This window comes from Schistocerca cancellata, chromosome 1, assembly GCF_023864275.1.
Source record: "Schistocerca cancellata isolate TAMUIC-IGC-003103 chromosome 1, iqSchCanc2.1, whole genome shotgun sequence".
In the NCBI taxonomy this organism is placed as follows: Eukaryota; Metazoa; Arthropoda; class Insecta; order Orthoptera; family Acrididae; genus Schistocerca; species Schistocerca cancellata.
This window is the reverse complement of record NC_064626.1, coordinates 532,106,899-532,129,479: the sequence shown is the minus strand read 5'-3', so window position 1 is coordinate 532,129,479 and position 22,581 is coordinate 532,106,899. Positions and strand designations below refer to the sequence as shown.

Genomic DNA, 22,581 nt, shown 5'->3' with positions numbered 1-22,581 from the left:
GTGCCAGATAAGTACAACATCCTATACTGGATTAGATACATGGATGACATCTTATACCTGATAGATGAACCAAACAATAATATTGACTAGTTACACACAGACATAAATTCTGTTCATGATAAGATACATTTTACAATAGAGGAAGAGCAAAATACACAGTAAAATTTCTTGGACATCACCATAAACTTTCAAAACAACCAACACACATTTGACATATACCAAAAACCAACAACAACAGACACAGTTGTACATGAAGCATAACAACAACCCTGTTGTCAAAAGCAGGCAGCACTTAGATAAATGCTCCACAGCCTAAACACGGTACCACTGGATACAGACAGTTACAAAAAAGAAGTAGATACTATAATACAAATACCCGCGAACAAGAACTTAGTAACAAAGCTGAACAAGAAAATCAAGAAACAGAAAAGGACAAACACCCAGCTGTCACCAACACAAGGACAAAATCACACACAAACAAATACACAAAATGTAAGAATAGAAACAACACAAAGTGCGAAAGAAACAAAAAGTAAAAGTTGGTACACAATGACATACAACCAAAAATACACACACAGAATATCCAATATTTAAAAAAAAACAAGAAGGCATGTAAATAGCACACCAAACCAAGAACTCATTTCAGAAATACAGGGTGATTATAATTAAAGTTAAACTTTCAAAACACTGTAGAAATAACACCACTGCTCAGAATGATGTCAAATTGCAATTGAATATTATAGGAGAAGGGGAAAAACTATGGCAGAAGAAATAAATAGTGTGAAAATTAATCAATAGATGGTGCTGTATGTATCAGAATACGTAAATGAAAACACCTGTCATGTGCACAACCCATTGAAGCTGGTATAAACATGATGGGTGCAAGGGTTTTCCTCCTTTCACTTAAGCAATATTACAAGAATGATGACTGTGCAAACGTCGCTCTGCAGAAGTTCTGGACACTGAAGGGTTTGAAAAAAAGGCGTCCAATCACTGCTGTGGATCTGGAGAAAATGATTCAGAAATTCGAAAAAATGGGTTATTTTGGTGTGCAAACTGGTAGAGGGAGGAAACGAATTGATTCGATGTCAGTGGAAGCAGTGGCCACAGCATTGCAGGAGGAGATGAGTGGTGGTGTGCAAGTGTGCTGTGCACAGAGAATTGCCCGAACATTGGACATACCTGTGAGCACGGTGCGTAAAATCCTACGAAACATCCTTCTTTGCTATCAATTCAAAGTTACCCATGTGCATGAGTTGCTTCCTGTTGACCCTCCAGTAAGAGAGACCTTTGCTTTAGAATTTCTTGCTCATATGGAAGTGGACAATGATTGGCTGTGGAAGATATTGTGGACAGACAAAGCCCACTTCCATCTGACATACAGAATTGTCGAATATGGGCAACGGACAATCCACACGCAAATCAACCAGTACCACTTCATCCTAAAAAGGTCACTGTTTGGTGCGTTTTTATGGCATCATTTATCGTAGTACCATATTTTTTCGAAGAGAAAGGTGCTTCTGGTCCTGTTACCTGTACCATTACTGGTAAATGCTGTGGTGTCTTTTGTTCAACCACGTCCGTCATTCCAGCTCTCCAGCAGTATGGATGTGTGACTGGGATCATTTTTATGCAAGTTGGTGCACCTCCACACATTGAAAATCCAGTTAAGAAGCTGTGAAGCGCCATTTTGGAAATGTTGGAATTATCAGCTGCCATTTTCCTACAGCCGGCCGCTCAGATCATCTGATCTTAATTTGTGTGACTTCTGGCTGTGGAGCTTTCTGAAAGATGTGTTCGGTGTTCCGATTGCAAACTTAGCTGCATTGAAGGCACGCACTGTACAGCACATTCTTAATGTGACCTCAGAAACATACCGAACACTTGTGGAACGTGGTGTTTCACGATTTCAACTTGTTGGAGAAAACAGTGGACAGCATATTGAACATGTTTCGTGCCAGTCACACGGAAGTTAATAATCCAATTTGATGTTGATTGATACTTTTTTATTCAGCTTTTGGCCCCATCACAATTAAAAACCAATGTGATTGATGCTTTTTATGTGGTTTTTGGCCTCAGGGCAATTAAAAAACGATGTGATTGATGCTTTTTATGCATACAAGACAATTTGTCTCTCTCTGTCTCTCTCTCTCTCTCTCTCTCTCTCTCTCTCTCTCTCTCTCTCTCTCTCTCTCTCTCCCCCTCTCCCTCTCTCCCCCTCCCTCCCTCCCCCCCTCCCTCCCACGTACACAGACACACACGAAAGAACGAAACAGATCGTTTCACAAGTTGACAACACTCACATTATGAACAAAAACAAATGACCAGACTTAAGCACTGTGAAAGTGTAGAATGAGAAGCAGTTTTTAAGAAAGTTAATTGTAAAAACTGCCAGGTGCAGATGTGAAATGAAGCCTTTCGACACCAACCACTGCTAGCAAGGAGGGAAGGAGCAGAATATGTAAAGAAACACTGTAAGTAAGTTGCAGACCAAGTTTATAAAGAAAACACTTTTTTTAACCTAAAACAACCAAAATGTATAAGCATAAGTATCCAACTTACAGAATAACCACAGAAGATGCTTTATAAATAGAAGCGAAACATGTGTGGTGTAATTCTTTTTAATTAGATTGCAGTCAGCCCAAGACGGGTAACTTATAGTAATAGATGTTAACAGCTGCTGCAGAAGATGGCAACGCAAATAAACATATTAAGTATATTAGTGTCTGTTTCAGTTCATAATACAAGGATTTAACATGTGCAGTTGTGTTATTAATTAAAAAGTGAATAGTTCTTACAATGGGATATCACATGCTCAGTTTTAAATTTGTTTATGGTAAACACAAGACAAACTTCATTTTGATTTTTTTGTTTGTTTCTGCTTCATGTAAAAGGCTAAACATTGAAGCACGTGGTGTTTATAAACAGAAATTAACACAGGTTTGATTTTGGTTAAGTATATGTAAGTTAATTCAGTCTTAGAAGCCACAACCAGTGGGCCTTATTTGTTTACACTTATTTACGAGTATAAACACAACTGTAACAGCTCATTAATATATGAAAATGGGAAGATTAACAATAATGAAAACAATAGGTTGCTACTCACCGTAAAGATGACACACTGAGTTGCAGGTATACACAGTAAAAGACTGTTACATACTAAGCTTTTGGCCAAAGCTTTCTTCAGAAAAAAAGGAAAACATACAGACACATTTACACAAGCAGGCCCACTCATGCACATGACAGTTATCTTCAACCACTCTAGCTGGACTACAACTGTTGCATTGAACTAAAGCAGCAGTTGTGAGTGGGGCAGGGAAGGGGGAGAGATAGAGGGAAGTATAGTAGTGGTTGGTGTGGGGGGGATTCTGTCTAGTGGAGTACCCAAGGACTTGAAGGCGACAGGCCCAGGCTGCCAGGGTCAGTGTTGGGAGGCTGTGAGAAGAGGCAGGGGTGGAACAGAAAAGGACATGAGCAAAGAGAGAAAAGAGTGGGTGGGTACATTGGCAGAGAGTGAACACAGTGAGGATGAAGGAACATGAATTGGAAGAAGGTTATAGGACAGAGGATGCAGAAACTGTTGGGTGGAAGGTGTGGGAGCAACAGGTTATTATAGGTTGAAGCCGAGATGATTTTGGGAGTGGAGAATATGTTGTAAGGATATCACGTGTTTGCACAGTTGTGGTGGTGGAGCCGAGGATCCAGGTGGCGTGGGTTGTGAAACAGCCATTAAAATCAAGCATTTTATGTTCATGTGCATGTTGTGCCACAGGGTAATTGAGTTTGCTCATGGCAACAGTTTGGTGGTGGCTATTCATCATGGCGGACAGCTGGTTGGTAGTCATACCAATATAAAAAGCTGTGCAATGATTACAGCAAAGCTGGTATATGATATGGCTGCTTTCACAGGTTGCCTGTGACGGGATGTACATTGATGTAATTACTTACAATAGTGCAACCACGTGTGACAAATGCACATATTGCCACAGTTTAATTGATAGTTTGGGTCTAATGTCCGGGGATTATGAATTGCAGTTACATTTGGATGATTGCTTCAGCACGAAGAATTCCTAGTGAGGCTCTCTCGTGGATATGTAAGTTATTTACAAAAAATAAGGAAATCACAGAACAAGAGGTGAAGATTTGTGCCCTTCAAGCACATATTGAGGCAACAAAAATCGAATTAGAATAGTTGAGGTGGGAAAGAAAGTGGGAAAAGGTAGCAGGAAAGATGCAAAAGGTAATAGTTTAGATAGCTTGTGACAACTGATCTAAAGAACAGATATACCCTGTTATCCATTGAAGTGAAGGCCCTTCATTCAGTTGCAGAAGTAAAGAGGATGCAGCAGACTATTAATAAGTGTTTAATAGACAGGTCATAAACTAATTTGAGTGAAGAAAGAAATATTTTGCTTCTAGGTAACAGTCAAAGGCGGGTATAGACAAACACTTATAGGAGAAACTGGTATCAGGTTATCAGGTCACAAGTATTTTAAAACCAATTGCTAGTCTTGACCAAGTAATGGATAGTATTGGGGCACTAACTAGGAATCTGAGAGAAAAGGACCAAGTATTGATAGTAGCAGAATGGGCAATGGTCTAGCCAAGAAGAAGATAGAGAAGTTTGGTGCAGTAACATTACACACAAATTTGGGCATTGGTGAGGTCTGCATCCTGTATGAACAAAGCCGTCAAGTGAGTAGGTCAGGAACTGACCAAGCTGCTGCTGACTACAGGTGTGGCTCATATAGATGCTGTGCCACTTTCTGCTATTGGGAGTTAGGGATACAAAAGACAGGGCCTATACCGTAATAGACAGAGGAAAGACAGATTATCTGAAAAAATGGTAGAAATACGGGAGGGGGGAGAGGACAGGATGACTCAAGACCATCACCATTGGTACAATTCCTGTGATTACAGGTTAAATATCTTATTCAGACAGACTGCTTTAAGAGAGGTCCAGATAAATGAAGGGTCACACACAAACTAGTGTGGATAACCTTACCATTATACATCAGAAAGCTAGAGGACTAATAAGCAAAGTTAACAAACAGCTTATCTGTTTCCACTATCTAGAATGTCAAAAAAAAAAAAAAAAAATTATGTATTATGTCTGAGCACCATCTAAATATGCGAATCCATATGCTGAATGTAGAGGAATACAAATTAGCAGCCCATTTCTGTAGGGAAAAAATATAATCCAGTTAAAGTCTGTTTATGCATGTTCCAGTCATATTAATGCGACTACCTTTCAAAAGCCTGAATAACCACGTTTCACAATGTGGGATGTGCAGGAACAGTGTCGGTGAGGTTCTCGAAGTTACCCACGGGGATGTGGAGCCGTGCAAATCCATTACCAAGGCCAGCTGCGTGAGGTTTCTTGGTTAAGGATCCAGGGCACAAATAGCGCAGTTGAGGTGGTCCCACAGAATCTTGATTGGGTTTTAATCCGGGGAGGTTGGTGACCAATGGAGTACGGTATACTCATCCTGGTGCTCTTCAAACCATGCACGTACTTTTCGAGCTGCTTAACACATTGCCTTCTCCTGCTGAAAGACACCATTGTACCAAGGGAAAGCAAACTGCAGGTAGGTGTGGATGTCGTCTCCAAGGATAAATGCATTATTGGATTGATCCATTGTGTCTTCCAGAATGTTGAGATCACCCAGGGTATGCCACGAAAACATTCCCCAGTCCTTGAAATTCCTCCCTCCGTGCTGGACCCTTTTGACAATTGTTGCAGGGTGCAAGATATTTCATGCTGTACGCACCAACAACCATCTGTCCTATGGAGCATAAAACGTGATTCATCTGAAAAGGCCATATGTTGCCACTCAGTGGATGCCCAGTTGCAGTACTGTAGTGCAAATTCCAGCCTTTGTCGATGATGAACAGCAGTTGGCGTGGGAGCATGAGTCAGACACCTGCTGTGGAGGCCCGTATGCATCAGTGTTCACTGAATGGCCGTTGAGGAGACAGTTTTGGTAGCCCCATGGTTCATCTGGGTGGTCAGTTCCTAAACAGTTGCACGTCTATTCATCGGTACACATCTCTGCAACTGTTAATCATCCTTGTCATCTACAGCCTGTAGTGAACCACTGTTGCCTCAGCACCAGTTTTGAATAGCACCAATTGCCATTCGTGGTATACTTTAACCTCAGTGGGCTACAATTGCTGTTTACAAACTTAGCCGTTTTGGAAATGCCTCCACCTTGGCCTCAAAACCAATGATCACGCCCTTTTGGATGTCGGATAAACCACAGTTTCAACATTATGGGAATGACAGTACTGTTTTACACATGCCCCCAATTTTACACATGCCCCCAACACAACTTATGTACCCTCGGCGATGTACCAGAAGTTTCTGCTTAGATCATCAATCCCAAGTCACCAGAATGAGATTTTCACTCTGAGTGGAGTGTGTGCTGATATGAAACTTCCGGGCAGATTAAAACTGTGTGCCCGACCAAGACTCGAACTCGGGACCTTTGCCTTTCGCGGGCAAGTGCTCTACCATCTGAGCTACCGAAGCACGACTCACGCCCGGTACTCACAGCTTTACTTCTGCCAGTATCTCATCCCCTACCTTCGAAACTTTACAGAAGCTCTCCTGCGAACCTTTCAGAACTAGCACTCCTGAAACAAAGGATACTGCGGAGACATTGCTTAGCCACAGCCTGTGGGATGTTTCCAGAATGAGATTTTCACTCTGCAGCAGAGTGTGCGCTGATATGAAACTTCCTGGCAGATTAAAACTGTGTGCCCGACTGAGACTCGAACTCCGAACCTTTGCATTTCGCGGGCAAGTGCTCTACCATCTGAGCTACCGAAGCATGACTCACACCCAGTACTCACACCTTTACTTCTGCCAGTATCTCGTCTCCTACCTTCCAAACTTTACAGAAGCTCTCCTGCGAATCTTTCAGAACTAGCACTCCTGAAACAAAGGATACTGCGGCGACATGGCTTAGCCACAGCCTGGGGGATGTTTCCAGAATGAGATTTTCACTCTGCAGCAGAGTGTGCGCTGATATGAAACTTCCTGGCAGATTAAAACTGTGTGCCCGACTGAGACTCGAACTCCGAACCTTTGCATTTCGCGGGCAAGTGCTCTACCATCTGAGCTACCGAAGCACGACTCACGCCCGGTACTCACACCTTTACTTCTGCCAGTATCTCGTCTCCTACCTTCCAAACTTTACAGAAGCTCTCCTGCGAATCTTTCAGAACTAGCACTCCTGAAACAAAGGATACTGCGGCGACATGGCTTAGCCACAGCCTGGGGGATGTTTCCAGAATGAGATTTTCACTCTGCAGCAGAATGTGCGCTGATATGAAACATCCTGGCAGATTAAAACTGTGTGCCTGACTGAGACTCGAACTCCGGACCTTCACATTTCGCGGGCAACCGCTCTACCATCTGAGCTACCGAAGCATGACTCACACCCGGTACTCACAGCTTTACTTCTGCCAGTATCTCGTCCCCTACCTTCGAAACTTTACAGAAGCTCTCCTGCGAACCTTTCAGAACTAGCACTCCTGAAACAAAGGATACTGCGGAGACATGGCTTAGCCACAGCCTGGGGGATGTTTCCAGAATGAGATTTTCACTCTGCAGCGGAGTGTGCGCTGATATGAAACTTCCTGCCAGATTAAAACTGTGTGGCCGACCGAGACTCGAACTCGGGACCTTTGCCTTTCGCGGGCAAGTGCTCTACCATCTGAGCTACCGAAGCACGACTCATGCCCATTACTCACAGCTTTACTTCTGCCAGTATCTCGTCTCCTACCTTCGAAACTTTACAGAAGCTCTCCTGCGAACCTTGAAGAACTAGCACTCCCGAAAGAAAGGATACTGCGGTTACATGGCTTTGCCACAGCCTGGGGGATGTTTCTAGAATGAGATTTTCACTCTGCAGCGGAGTGTGCGCTGATATGAAACTTCCTGGCAGATTAAAACTGTGTGCCCGACTGATACTCGAAATCGGGACCTTTGCCTTTCGTGGGCACGTGCTCTACCATCTGAGCTACCGAAGCACGACTCACGCTCGGTACTCACAGCTTTACTTCTGCCAGTATCTCGTCCCCTACCTTCGAAACTTTACAGAAGCTCTCCTGCGAACCTTTCAGAACTAGCACTCCTGAAAGAAAGGATATTGCAGAGACATGGCATAGCCACAGCCTGGGGGATGTTTCCAGAATGAGATTTTCACTCTGCAGCGGAGAGCTTCTGTAAAGTTGGGAAGGTAGGAGATGAGATACTGGTAGAAGTAAAGCTGTGAGTACCAGGCGTGAGTCGTGCTTCGGTAGCTCAGATGGTAGAGCACTTGCCCGTGAAAGGCAAAGGTCCCAAGTTCGAGTCTCGGTCGGGCACACAGTTTTAATCTGCCAGGAAGTTTCATATCAGCGCACACTCCGCTGCAGAGTGAAAATCTCATTCTGGAAACATCCCCCAGGCTGTGGCTAAGCCATGTCTCCGCAGTATCCTTTCTTTCAGGAGTGCTAGTTCTGCAAGGTTCGCAGGAGAGCTTCTGTGAAGTTTGGAATGTAGGACACTAGATACTGGCAGAAGTAAAGCTGTGAGTACCGGGCGTGAGTCGTGCTTCGGTAGCTCAGATGGTAGAGCACTTGCCCGCGAAATGCAAAGGTCCCGAGTTTGAGTCTCTGTCGGGCACACAGTTTTAATCTGCCAGGAAGTTTCAATCCCAAGTCTGCTTATGAATTGCTGCTACTGGAAAGGTCATGTTTAATTGTTACAGTAGATAGATTTCCTCTTGGAAAGTATCAAATATTCTTACTAAAATTTGTGTCATAATTATGCCATCTAGCAGACAAAAGGAGACAAATTATAGTCTGTGGACACTTTAATATTAATAGTATGAAATATTCAAATAAAATTAATGATTTGGTTATGTTACTTAACACTTCTAACGTGTCCCTTGTTAATTTTCTCACGTGCAGCTGTAAGGAAAATAATTAAAACTCACTGTATGTCTGAAATCATTAATTCAGGTAATAAAATTAAATGTTATGTACAGTACTGTACAGACTATAGTTTGTCTCCTTTTGTCTGCTAGATGACATAATTATGACACATATTTTAGTAAGAATATTTGATACTTCAGGTAGACACTTCTCTGAAGTATCTGAGAAGAGTGGCATCTATAGTTCAATGGATAAATCAGCATAATATATGCAAGAAAGAATGCCTTATACATAAAGACAAATTACAGATTCTACATGATGTGCTAAAGAAATTAAGAATGTAATGAAGTTCCTCAAAACAAAAAAGTACTCATGGAGTTAACAATGTCTCAAGTAAAGTACCAAAATTCTTCTTTTCATATATATGCAGTCTTTTTGGTCACATGCCACTGTATCACTGAGTAATTTCAATAAACCATAACTGTTATCTGATACTTCGAGTATTAACACAAAAAGCTTTATTCATGCAAAAATATTGTTATACACTCTGAAATATATATAATACAAACAGAAAAATTATATCTTACCAAGTGAGGTGGCGCAGTTATTAGCACACTGGGCTCGCATTCAGAAGGATGACGGTTCAAATCCGCATCCGGCCATGCTGATTTACGTTTTTCATGATTTCTCTAAGTCATTACAGGCAAATGCGAGGACAGCTTCTTTGAAAGGGCATGGTCAACTTCCTTCCTCATCCTTCCCTAATCCTATGACCTCGCTGCTTGGTCCCCTCCCCCGAATCAACCAACCAAAAAATATATTTTACTTTTATCAAAGTATCCTGCCTTTGATTTAATGACTGCCTCACAAATTCGAAGCATGCGATGAATAACTTTTTACAAGTTTGCGAGTCTGTATGATTCCACATGTCGTTACCAATATTCCAGAGATGTTCCTTGCTTGTTATGTGAACTATCCAGAAATGTATGTCGACTTCATCCTACGCCATTCCACTAGGATTACAATCAGGGCTTTGGGATGGCCACACCATATATTACAATTTGTTTTTTTATTTGATGCAGTGTACTTACAGAACACTGATTGATATTTTGGAACATTATCGTGTTGTAATATTAACCCTCTCTCTATTAAGCTCAATCTACATGTTACTGTGTGATACTGAAGTATATGATGCTAGTGTTTCTGGTCCCTACACCCTTTATTTTCACAGTGTTGCGAACTCCATGTCCTGCTAAACACCCCGAACTATAATTGAATCCCTACCATGTTCAACAGTAGGTAGAGTGCACTTTCTCCCTCAGATTGGTGAAAAAGTGTCCTCATCCTGGTACCAAATTTTGATTCATCTGTGATCTGTGAATAACACTTTCTTCCACTCTTCATATGTCCACTTACTAAGTTTCCGAGTCTCTTGTTTTTATTTATGGGCCTCAGAAGAGGTTTCCTTGTTGCCAAAAGTCCTCTCAAGCTGGCATCACTCTCCTTTGTAGTGTTGCATCAGATATATTTTACTTGTTCATTTCTACCACATCAGTACTGTTGTTTTGAAGCTTAGTAGTAATCTTGATGAGATTGTTATCATTTGTCATTTTACGAGGTTGTTCTGGTCATCGTAGGCCCTTATTGGCACCTGTTGTCTTCTGGCAGTGGAGGGTGTATTGTACTCTCTCTATAGACGCACCAAATTGGTGCCATTTGGAATCCTAGCCATGGTATTCTGTGGTATCTACAGGACATTAGATATCAATTATTATGTTTCTTGTCACAATACACTTAAAGTAGCAGATGAGTTTTGCTATTTGGGTAGCAAATAACTGATGATGGCCAAAGTAGAGAGGATATAAAATGTAGACTGGCAATGGCAAGAAAAGCGTTTCTGAAGAAGAGAAATTTATTAACATTGAATATAGTGTTAGGATGTCTTTTCTGAAGATGTTTGTCCAGAATGTACCCATACATGGAAGCAAAACATGGACAATGAACAGTTTAGGGAAGAAAATAGCAGAAGCTTTTGAAATCAGGTGTTACATAAGAATGCTGAAGCTTAGATGTGTAGATCATGCAAGTAATGAAGAGGTACATAAGAGAATTGGAGAGACAAGAAATTAATGGCAACACTAGACTAAAAGAAGGGATCATTTTGATAGGACACATTCTGATACATCAAGAGATCACCATTTTAATACTGCAGGGAAGGTTGGTGGTAAAAATTGTAGAGGGAGAGTAAGATATGAATACAGTAAGCATATTCAGAAGGATGTTGGTTGCAGTAGTTATCCGGAGATGAAGAGACTTGCACTGGACAGATTAGAAGGGAGAGCTGCTTTAAACTAGTCTTCGGACTGAAGACCATAACAACAACTACTATAGTGTACTTACTTCTCAAAGCCACAGAGAGAAATTCTCTATGCAAGAATCAACACACATCTGTATCAAAATAAGGTACTTGGTATCAGTTTAGATTTAAAAAGTGCCTCTCCACAGTAATTCTGTTTTTTAATTTACAAAACAGATAATATAAAATTTTAACTATAAAATGTTGCCAGCTGGTATTTTCTGTGACTTATCAAAAGCATTTGGTTGTCCAAGGCACAGTGTTCTTCTTGATAAAAACAAATATAATGCTATCAGAGATCTTACTTGTACCTGGTTTTTATGTTATATAACAGAAACAAGAAACTGTAAGAGTGTACACAATGAAACATCATCATCAGAATGGGGAATAACCACTAAAGGTGTATCACAGGAATTGATATTAGGTCCACTCTTGTTCTCGTTACATCCGATAATCTTCAGTCATGTACCCAGAGACAGAAATAGTTCTCTCTGTTGAGAAGGCAAGTTTGTAACCAAGCCTAATGGAGTAACTACAAGTCCTACAGTTGTTCACTAATGTCATATGGAATCATATTTTGGGATAATTCATATTTAAAAGAAAAGTTTTTGTTGCTTAGTAGCATATAATGAGGATTATGTGTGTTGATCACTCTAGAACATCTTGTAGACTGCTGTTAAAAGAGTTAAGCATACTGAAAATAGCCTTGCAGTGCATTTACTCTTTTATTAAGTTTTGTTTCCAGTGATCAGTCACAGTTTGCAAGCAGTAACATTCATAAATATAATACTAAAAGAAGAATGATTTACACTATCTATCACTCAGCTTTAGTGTGGCACTGAAAGGAGTGAGATATTCAGCCATAAGTATTGTATTTTGACCAACTACCCAGTGGTCATATTTTCCCCAGAGTGATGTGCTATAACTGATTTTTTTTTCATATCACAGCAAGAGATTACAGTTGTGAGTCAGAGAACATGAAAATAACTAACATGGTCTTGAACTAGAATATCTGAAACTGACAATGAGCATATGTTTATATTATGAATAGCAGTAGTTGGTCTTTGAAGAGTCTGATGATAGACCTCCAAGTTGATAATATCTCCTCTCGGCACTAAACTTGCTAAGAAGTATCACATCCTCTCCCAGAACAGTGTCACTTCTCCATAACTCAGAATTTGCATTTTTTTGATTTTGGAGGGGATTGTATATATTGCCATTAGAAAAATTGGTGGCCATGTTTGTGTGTTTTTCTTTTGCTTTAGGGGTCATCACTATACAATATGATTCAAAACCTCATAGAGCACAAGGAATATTATGCCATTGTCTATCTTAGTTTGTGTTTGTCATGTGTGACACAGTGAGGTGGCACATTGGTTAGCACACTGGACTCGCATTCGGGAGGACGACAGTCTCCGACCATCCTGATTTAGTTTTCTGTGATTTCCTTAAATCGTTTAAGGCAAATGCCGGGATGGTTCCTTTGAAAGGACACAGCCGATTTCCTTCCCCATCCTTCCCTAATCCGAGCTTGTGCTCCATCTCTAATGACTTCGTCGACGGGACGCTAAACTCTTATCTCCTCCTTGTCATGTGTCATCCCTAAAGAATTTCTAATGTAGTTACATGATTTTGTATGTAAGTTTAAGAAAGGGGAGGAGAGAGAGGTTGAAAATAGTTAAGTATAAATCACTGTATGCATATAAAAAATAAGAAAGAAGAAGGCTTTGGCCACAAGACCAAAAGCTAAATATGTAACAGTCTCTACATATATTGTAAAACTGACCAGTTCCATATCATAACAAGAGGTTGCCTTATGATCCATGGAACATACAGATAATTACCAAATGTTATTTATTAGCTGTGGTTGTGCGGCAACCAGACTCAAAGCATTGGTGGCATCAAGTCTTCCAACTTCTATGATTCAAATCTACAGAATGGAACACTTAAATTAATTGTGAGCATAAGAATAAAGTTGTAAAATTTTATTAGCACTGCAATTAGACTTACAGAAACTGTAAGAACTTCAGTAACTGAGATGTAATAATCCAGTATTGATCATCTGTCGACTCCTTGCAACAATATCACTAACATTTACAAGATTTTAAAGTATATTTCATTCACTATTATTTCTAACAGCATTTAGGCAATTTAAAGGCACATTAATTGTTTCTTAAATATCTTTGACTTTGACATCTGTGTGTGCTTTTGGTTTGTAGTAATAGAAATGTATATACAAGTGCTGTTTGAAAAGGTCTCAGCCTCGCCCAGGGCCGTAGCACTACTTGTGTTGTTTCCCTCTTACATTGGTACATGTGTTAGTAGTTGTCACATAAAATTGCAAGTCATTCCAGGTCGCAGTTGAGTGTAGGCAGTCATTTAAAGCAGTTGCGGTGCGTATGCTGTTGAAAGTGGAAAAAAAAATCGAGTCTTGCGGAGTAATTAATTTCTTCGTAAAAGAAGGTTTAACATCGATCGAATTGCATGTGAGGCTTGTAAATATGTGTAGTGGCACTTCACCTTCAGTTTCCACCATGAAGAAATGGGTGGCCATGTTTAAATATGGCCGCGAAAGCATCTAAGATGATCCATGTGAAGGATGGCCAGAAAGTGCAAGCACACCGGAAATCATCAACAAAGTGCATGATGTAATTTTGGAAGGTCGGCATATAAAGATGCGTGAAATTAGTAATGCTCTAGGGATATCAAAGGAATGTACTGATCACATCTTGCACCAGGAATTGAACATGAGGAAGCTTTGTGCAAGATGGGAACCATGTGTGCCCATTGTGGGTTACAAAAGCATTTGCACAACACTTTCTGAAAGGTGCTTGGTGCATTTTAAGAAAAACAGAAGTGAATTTTTGCATCAATATGTAACAGTGAATGAAACGTGAATTCACCACTATACACGTGAATCCAACAGCAGTCTATGTAGTGGATAGAAGCAGGTAACAGGTACTTCATGCAGTGGGTAGAAACAGATACTTTAGCTCCAAAGAAGGCAAATATTGTGCCATCAGTGGGAAAGAGCATAGTGTCGGTGTTTCAGGATGGTAAAGAAATTTTGTTGATTGACTACCTTGTACGAAGATAAAACCATAATTGGAGAATACTACTTTCAACTTCTAACAAAACTGGACACAATCATTTGTGAAAATAGACCTAGCTTAAAGTACAAGAAAAATCACCTTCCATCAGAACAATCCACTTTCCCACAAAAATGCCTTGGTAATGGGTAAACTGAGGTATTTGCACTATGAAGTGCTTGAGCATTCACCCTATTACCCAGATTTGGCTCCCTCAGATTTCCATCTTGTCTTAAAACTGAAGAAATTCCTCACTGATCAGTGCTTTTCATTCAGTCAAGGAGCCATTGCGGCTGTAGATGGGTACTTAGCAGCATTTCCAGAGGAACACTACAGAGAGTGGTTAATGGCATTGGAGCATCACTGGGTGCAATTTGTTGATCTTAGAGGAGATTATGTGGAAAATAAAACCTCTTTGAAAGCATAAATCATCATTTTCACTACCTGGCCAAGAACTTTTCAGACCGCCCTCATATGTTGTTATGTTTTATTTTTAATTATTATTCTTTACCTTGAGTCATAAAGAATGCCCTGCAGCACCATTTATCATCTTTTATTTCACATGTTTACACTACCAATTTACCTCAAATAAAACCATGCACTCTGTGTGCTAATTTAAAAAATAAGTTCTGTTATATACTTCGGATGTTAATATATTTAATGCGTTTGTCTTGCGCCGGCCGGAGTGGTCATGCGGTTCTAGGCGCTACAGTCTGGAACTGAGCGACCGCTACGGTTGCAGGTTCGAATCCTGCCTTGGGCATGGATGTGTGTGATGTCCTTATGTTAGTTAGGTTTAATTAGTTCTAAGTTCTAGGCGACTGATGACCTCAGAAGTTAAGTCGCATAGTGCTCAGAGCCATTTTTTCCATTTGTCTTGCAGTAGCAGTCAACACTAACTTCCATGTTTTATGAATATGATTTTTTAAAACTATATAGATTAGATTAGATTCAGTTTTGTTCCTTAGACCCAAAAATGAGATGATTCTCATGGGTGTGGAACATGTCAGAAAGTATGACATAAAACATTTGAATATAACACTTACTACCCTGATCATTTGTCAGGAGATAGTTGAAATAGGTGAATGCAATGTGGTAAACTGGAACAGCTAATATTTACAGAATTAACACGCTGTCAGAATGAAACACTGTTATGCTTCATTAATAAATTTATCATACTCAAAATACCTAATCTTGACTGTTGTGATCAAGTGCTGTCAAAACTGAAATCTAACAGATGTTTTTACTTAAGCTGGCTTAACAGTCTCTGTTAAGATATTCATTTATGGAGTAGAAGGAGTTGTCTATCAAAAAGTCTTTCAAACTCTGTTTAAACCGTGCTTTATCTGAAACCAAGGTTTTAATGGTTGCTGAAAATTTATTGAAAATGTGTAGTCCTGAATATTGGGCCCCTTTTTGGACCAAGGTAAGTGATTGTAGGTCTTTATGTACATTGTTCTTATTCCTAGCATTGATACTATGTATTGAGCTATTGGTTGGAAATAGAGATGTATTACTAGCAACAAATTTCATTAAGGAATAAATATAGTGAGAAGCAGTGGTTAGAATACAAAGTTCCTTGAACAGGTTTCTACATGATGATCTTGAATTTACACTACAAATGATTCTTATACATTCGTTTGCACCCTATAAACTTTTACTTAGTTTGATGAGTTGCCCCAGAATATGATCCCGTATGACATAATAGAATGAAAGTAAGCAAAGTATGCAAGTTCTTTATATTTATATCTCCTACATCTGACATCATTCCCACGGCAAATACAGACTTGTTTGGGCACTTAAGCAATTCACTTGTATGCCCTTCCAAATTGAATTTATTATCGAGTTGTAATCCCAGAAATTTAACACTGTCAACCTCTTCAATCTGCATATCTTCATATATTATTGCTACTTATTGCAATGTTTGTATCATCTGCATACAAAACGAACTTAGTATCTGGCATTGTAAGAGATGAGAAGTCATTAATGTACACAAGAAAAATCAATGGACCAAAGATGGAACCTTGAGGAACACAACATGTAATTAATTTCCAGTCTTTTGTCGTTCTGCTTTGGTTTTTACACATTGTTTTTATTTGCAGGAAATGTTCGGTCTGTGGAGCCAGGCAACTTTGCTTCCAAAAATAACTCCACCTGGAATAATAAAGTTGAAGAATGGAGTATCTCAACTGGCAGTAGTAGAAGTAAATTACAAAAAAGCTTAGAAAGAAGAGATGGAAACAGAGAATCTTCAGTTTCAAGCTCCGTTAAAGACATTGGACAGAACTCTGCAAAAGTAGCATCTGGAAGTTCAGCCATGCATCATAAAAAGAACAGTGATACAGTGACTGAGGAAAACTTAGAAGCAGTTATGATGGAAGTTGAGAGTGTAGATAATGAGGTCTCTGTTCCAGACAAATTGTGTGACTCCTCCGCAGCAAAACCAGGAAGTTCAAGTTCAAAAACTAGTCTGTTAGATCAACTGGATAAGTTTGAAAACACGAAACTTCCAAAATCAACAAACTCCCCAAAGAGAAAGATATCTGATTATTTTAATGCAGTTCAAAAATAATGTTTTTTAGCTGTTACATTCTTAAATTTCTGCAAATAAGAATCACATTGTTATTTATTTACAGGTGAGATCACAGTGCATAAATAAATGTAAATACATTGAAAATTGTATAATGGAATCTTATATTAAACTGCTGTACTATTTGAAGCAACAATTTTAAGAAATATTTTTTATATTGTGTCATTAAACACATCTGGTTAACAGCAAATAAATATTTTATATGTGGTTTAATTTCATTTTTCATTTTACAATAAAAAACTTGACAATGCAGATTATATAAAGTGTGAAAGCTAAGAAGGAATGTAGCAAATATTGATAGCGTGTTTACATGGCAGGAATTCACATTCTTTAACATCTTGTCTGCCACTCCCTGGAGAAACAGTTTGCAGTTGCAGTTGGGTTTGACCAAAGCAAGGTTTTCAGAAGAGCCTACATGTCCACAACATTAGATCGTGAGGGCTAGACATGGTGTGATGTAACATGCCAGTTTGGTAAAGTTGTGTGTTACTCAGTGTCTGCCAAAACAATGACTGATAATCAGGACATTTGAAACCAATTTTTTTAGTTAACACTTTGGAGACCAGCCACTTGAAGAATATCAGGCCTAGGAAGCCGGTCATTTATGCCGCATTTAAAACATTACAGGCATATAGGTAACTGATGTATCATCAAGAGTAACACATATTAAATGAGGACCATGCCTCAAGATTTTTTTCTTCATATTTTAATTGTGAACATTTTAGGTTAGGCTTTACTATGACTGTTATTGACCTCAAATGAAACAACAAGTTTACTGTTACCAGTCACTATTTATTTATCTCCATGGCCCATTTCAAAGGTTTAAATGATCATCATCAGGTGAATTTCCATTTGTTAGTATGACTTATGTGTGTGGTGTGTTACGATTCTCAGAGGTGAGCGACCATCGGAGACAGTGTCACTAGTTCCTCCAAAAATCATACCACAGCACACACATGTCATAGTAATAAATGTAAATCTACATGATGATGGAGGTTTAAATCTTTGAAACACGTTGTGGAGATAAATAGTCACTGTTAACAATAACTTGTTTATTCTTCATATTTACTGCAGTTCTTAGGTGGATTACAAGTTTTAAAGTAATGATGGAGCAGAAAGTATAATTATCCTCCCAAGAAAAAAAATGTGAGGTAATTTTCTGAGCAATTTCTTCCTCTTGAAATTCCAAGATTTATTGGTTACTCAACAAACACGCCATATTTGTAGCAAAATTACAGCAAACTGCGAAACCTAATGAGTACCTGGATGAAAGTTATGTCAATGCAATCGTATTGGCTCAGCCATTCATGACAGCAGCTATTGTGTTCACTAATGTTTGTTTTGAAACAACAGAAGGCAGCACCAATCAAGGGACAGGTAGCAAGACGTCCGTACATTATACTCATATGAAACGGGGCCAGTTTTTGAGTGCTACTCGGGATTTGATGTTTTTTAACATAAGGTTGTGGCTCGAGCTGTGTTTAGGCATTGTCTCCAAAGTGTTAAGTAATTTAGGATTCCAAACTGTTTAGTAGATTTTGTCATTATTTGTTCATGTACAAAGTTATTAATGGGTGCTGTGCATCTTCAAGATGTCACAGCAGTTGCAGCTTTACGACGACTTGTAGTACACGTTGGGCATTCACTTATTCTGTGCTGTGGTGTCGTGGCTTGGAGATGCTGGGCATGCCATAGATAAGAATGCTGTGACAATAATGATGATGTATCACTGCCAAAAGAACATAGCTTGACGGAACTTGGACCAAACATATAAAGAGCTGTTATAGTATACTACAGAAGGTACCTGATAGAAATACACATGAGGTGAACAGAAATGACAGTTTTATTCAAAATCAATAATTGCACTGCAGTCACCATAATTTATGATGGTCCCCTGGATGTTACAAAAGGCAGGACTTGATTCTTAATAGTGTATGTGATCACCACAGACTGTAGCACATGCGCTGCAACATGATCCCATGCTCTCCTTAACGTTGGTAAGGAATCCTTGTGGTAGAGCATTCTATTGCTCTATGTAGTGCTACAACGGTTTTTCCAGTCGCTAATTGTCGAGTTACAGGAGCCATTAGTCAGAAAGCCCAACTAGTTCGGGAAGAGACACGGATTTGTATTAATTTTGGAATGGGAGCCAAAGAGTGCGCCTTCCTTATTGTAAAGAATTTAGCCGTGAACTGTCTCCTCGGATTAGATATTTTGCGAGAGACAGAAACTATAATCGATCTCGCAAAGGGTGAATGCAGCATGTGTTTCGGTGACAAGAGAGTCAGGTTAGACATGGTAAAGACCAAAGAATTGCATGGCAAATATTGTCAAATTTTAAAGATAGAACCGATTCACGCACATTTATGGTGGCTTCAAGATAGTTTCAATTGCAGTACATTCACAGTCATGGAAGATGTGAAGGACGAAGAGAATATCCACCTCTCTGAAATAGTAGAAAAAGTACAATAATCCTCTGGTCTTGACAGTCTGCAACAAAAGCAATTATTGGACACACTTACTAATTATCGTAAAGTATTTTTGAAAAAACCTGGACTAATTAAAGGTTACGTGTACGACATGCAAGTGTTTTCCCATGAAATTTACTGTCATCAAACGTACTCAATACCCAGCGCAAAAAGGGAAGCAGTGACAAAAGAAATTAGACGAATGCTGGAATGGGGAATTATTGAGACCTCGTTATCACCATATAGTAACCCACTTTTACCGGTAATGAAATCCGATGGAAGCGTAAGGTTGGTTCTCGATGCTCGCCGGATTAATCAAATTATTATGCCTGTCAGGACGCGGCCTGAGAATCTAGAAGAACTATTACAGAAGTTCCATGGGATAAAGTATCTATCAAGCCTCGACCTCCGCGCGTCATACTGGCAGGTGGTCTTAACGCCAAGATCTAGGAAATATACAGCATTTATTTATAGAGGAAGAAGCTATCAATTCAGAGTATTGCCATTCGGATTGAATGTCAGTGCCAGAGTCTTTATTAATGCGCTTGACACTGTCCTAGGCCCGGATTTGTTAGAGCAAGTTACTGTCTATGTGGACGATTTATTGATTGCTTCACCAACGTTGGACGAGCATATCAAACTAATTAACTTGGTGTTACACAAATTTGAACTTGCAGGTGTTACGGTTAACCTTAAGAAGTCCAAGTTTGGAAAGATGGAGATAAAGTTTCTAGGACATATAGTATCATCAGAAGGAATCTTCCCGGATAGTACGAAACTTGAGGCTATCAGAAATTGTCCATATCCAGCCAACAAAAGACAATTAAAGGCATATATGGGTCTTGTATCCTTATTCTGAAAGTTTGTGCCTAATCAATGGCTTAACAGCGAACATCTATTGGGGCTTCTGAAAAAGAATGCGCCGTGGGTGTGGACTGACCAGTGTGCACATGATTTCGACACGATCAAGCATTGCTTGTTAAATGCTGAAATCTTGCACCATCCATATCTCAGTAAGGATTTTTGCATAACCTCAGATGCTTCATGTACTGGGTTAGGTGCGTGTTTATTTCAAACGGAAACAGCAGACGGACACGAGCAAATAAAGATAATATCTTTCACAAGTCGTGTATTATCAGAATGCGAACGCGCATATTCCACTACAGAGCTTGAAGCATTGGCAGTGGTATGGGCGTTTCACAAATTTCATTATTATGTTTATGGTAGACACGTTCGGGTATACTGTGATCATCAGGCTTTGCGTTTCCTTCTGACCTGTAAACTTCTCCATGCACGTTTGGCAAGATGGACATTAGCATTGCAGGAGTATGATTTCCAGATTATTTACATCAAAGGAAGTAATAATATTTTGGTAGATGCTTTGTCTAGGCTACCCCAAGGTTTACCTCAATTTAGTGAACTCACAGAGCAAGCATCGGAATTTAAAGTGTTACTAATGGCGGACAATGTTAATCGTAAATATTTTCTAGACATGTGTAAAAATATGGCACAAAAACAGGATGTAGATAATATTTGGCACGAGATCAAGGATCAACTGACGATGGATCCTACTTCGAAATTGCACAAATATTACAGGTTACATCAGGATGTGTTATTGTTTAGAAGACATGAGGATTCACGAAACTGGCTAGTATGTATTCTGCAGCAATGTGAGCAAAAGTTAATAATATATACACATAATGTTTGGGGTCATTTCGGTTCAAGGAAGTGCCTGGCGAAACTAAGAATGTATTGTCATTTTAATAACATGTATAGAAAGATCCTACGGAAGACGCGAGCATCTGACAGTTGCCAGCGCGTAAAGCCGTGTGCTTTATCATCGCAGACATTAATGCAGTCAATTGTTCCAACTGCTTCGCGCCAACTTTTAAGTATTGACATCGCTGGACCTCTGCCAACTACCAGAGGAGGGGTCAAATACCTCGTAGCAGTGCTAGATAACTTTCCTAAGTTTATAAAGCTATTTGCTACAAAAACAACAGCCACAAGAATGATAATAAACCGATTGGAAAATGATTACATACCTCATTTCGGAACGCCAGAAACATTACTCTCTGACAATGCCTCAAATTTTACGAGTGTTACCTGGAAGAAATTCTTAGAGAAACATAATATAAAACCAATTTTCATTTCGAAGTTCCACCCACAAGGTAATCCCACAGAACGTGTGTTCTGCGAGTTTAATCGCTTTGTGAGAACGTACTGCTCAGCTAAACAAACTAAGTGGGTAGAATACATAGAGCCGTTTGAAAGTATTGTAAACTACATACCACGTTTATCGCCTGGTTTTACTCCAGCAGAACTCGCATTAAAAACAAAAGAGGACAATAGTTGGGTCAACCCACTTCCAAAACTAAATACCGAACCGGAAGACTGGGAGGACAAAGTTAGACAAGCATTGGTATATACGAGAATGCACAGAAACGGCAAGAATCACACAACCGGAGACTACAGAATACTCAACAATTTAACGTGGGAGATATGGTGTTAGTAAGGAATTATCCGAAGTCGTCATTATTAAAGAAAAAAATAAAGAAGTGGTTTCCGTTATATTCAGGACCATTTATGATCTTAGGTACACCACATAAAAATAGTTATTTCGTGGTCTATCCCAAATCAAATAGACAGAAAGGACTATACAATCACAAATACTTGAAAAGATGTGTATCTTAAGTACAGTAGATGACCTTTTACGTGTGTCGTAATGAGGTGAAGTCAAACATCAAAGACTCAAGTACTGTGCGAGTAGGCTAAGTGACAATTATTAATTAATGGACTAGTGTATAAGTATTTCATGGACACACTGTGATGTGGCGTGTGGGAGAGTGGGAACATACAACATTGAAAGCATCAGTACTGCTTGGAGGAAGAGACTCTCAGAATACCAATTAGTTGTAAGAAAATTTCAGCTCCAGTTCGACGGAGAAGAGGACGCCGAGTTGCAGCAAGGAGAAAAAGAATTGCTTCAAGATGATTCCACCCTAAGACACTTAATCAAACATAATACAAACTTCCAGAATGAGATTTTCACTCTGCAGCGGAGTGTGCGCTGATATGAAACTTCCTGGCAGATTAAAACTGTGTGCTCGACCGAGACTCGAAGTCGGGACCTTTGCCTTTTGCGGGCAAGTG

The 22,581-nt window shown here is 39.6% G+C and overlaps 1 protein-coding gene across 2 annotated transcripts in view; it reads left to right on the top strand.

The window, feature by feature from the left end:
* Positions 1-17,153, top strand: part of LOC126179348 (poly(ADP-ribose) glycohydrolase-like) — a 152,992-nt gene extending 135,839 nt beyond the window's left edge. For both annotated transcript variants that reach the window (XM_049924602.1, XM_049924601.1), the window contains one exon: positions 16,473-17,153. In XM_049924602.1, the coding sequence (XP_049780559.1) occupies positions 16,473-16,942 (470 nt within the window). In that variant the 3' untranslated portion in view covers positions 16,943-17,153. The remainder of the gene's footprint in view (positions 1-16,472) is intronic.
* The last annotated feature ends 5,428 nt before the right edge of the window (positions 17,154-22,581 follow it).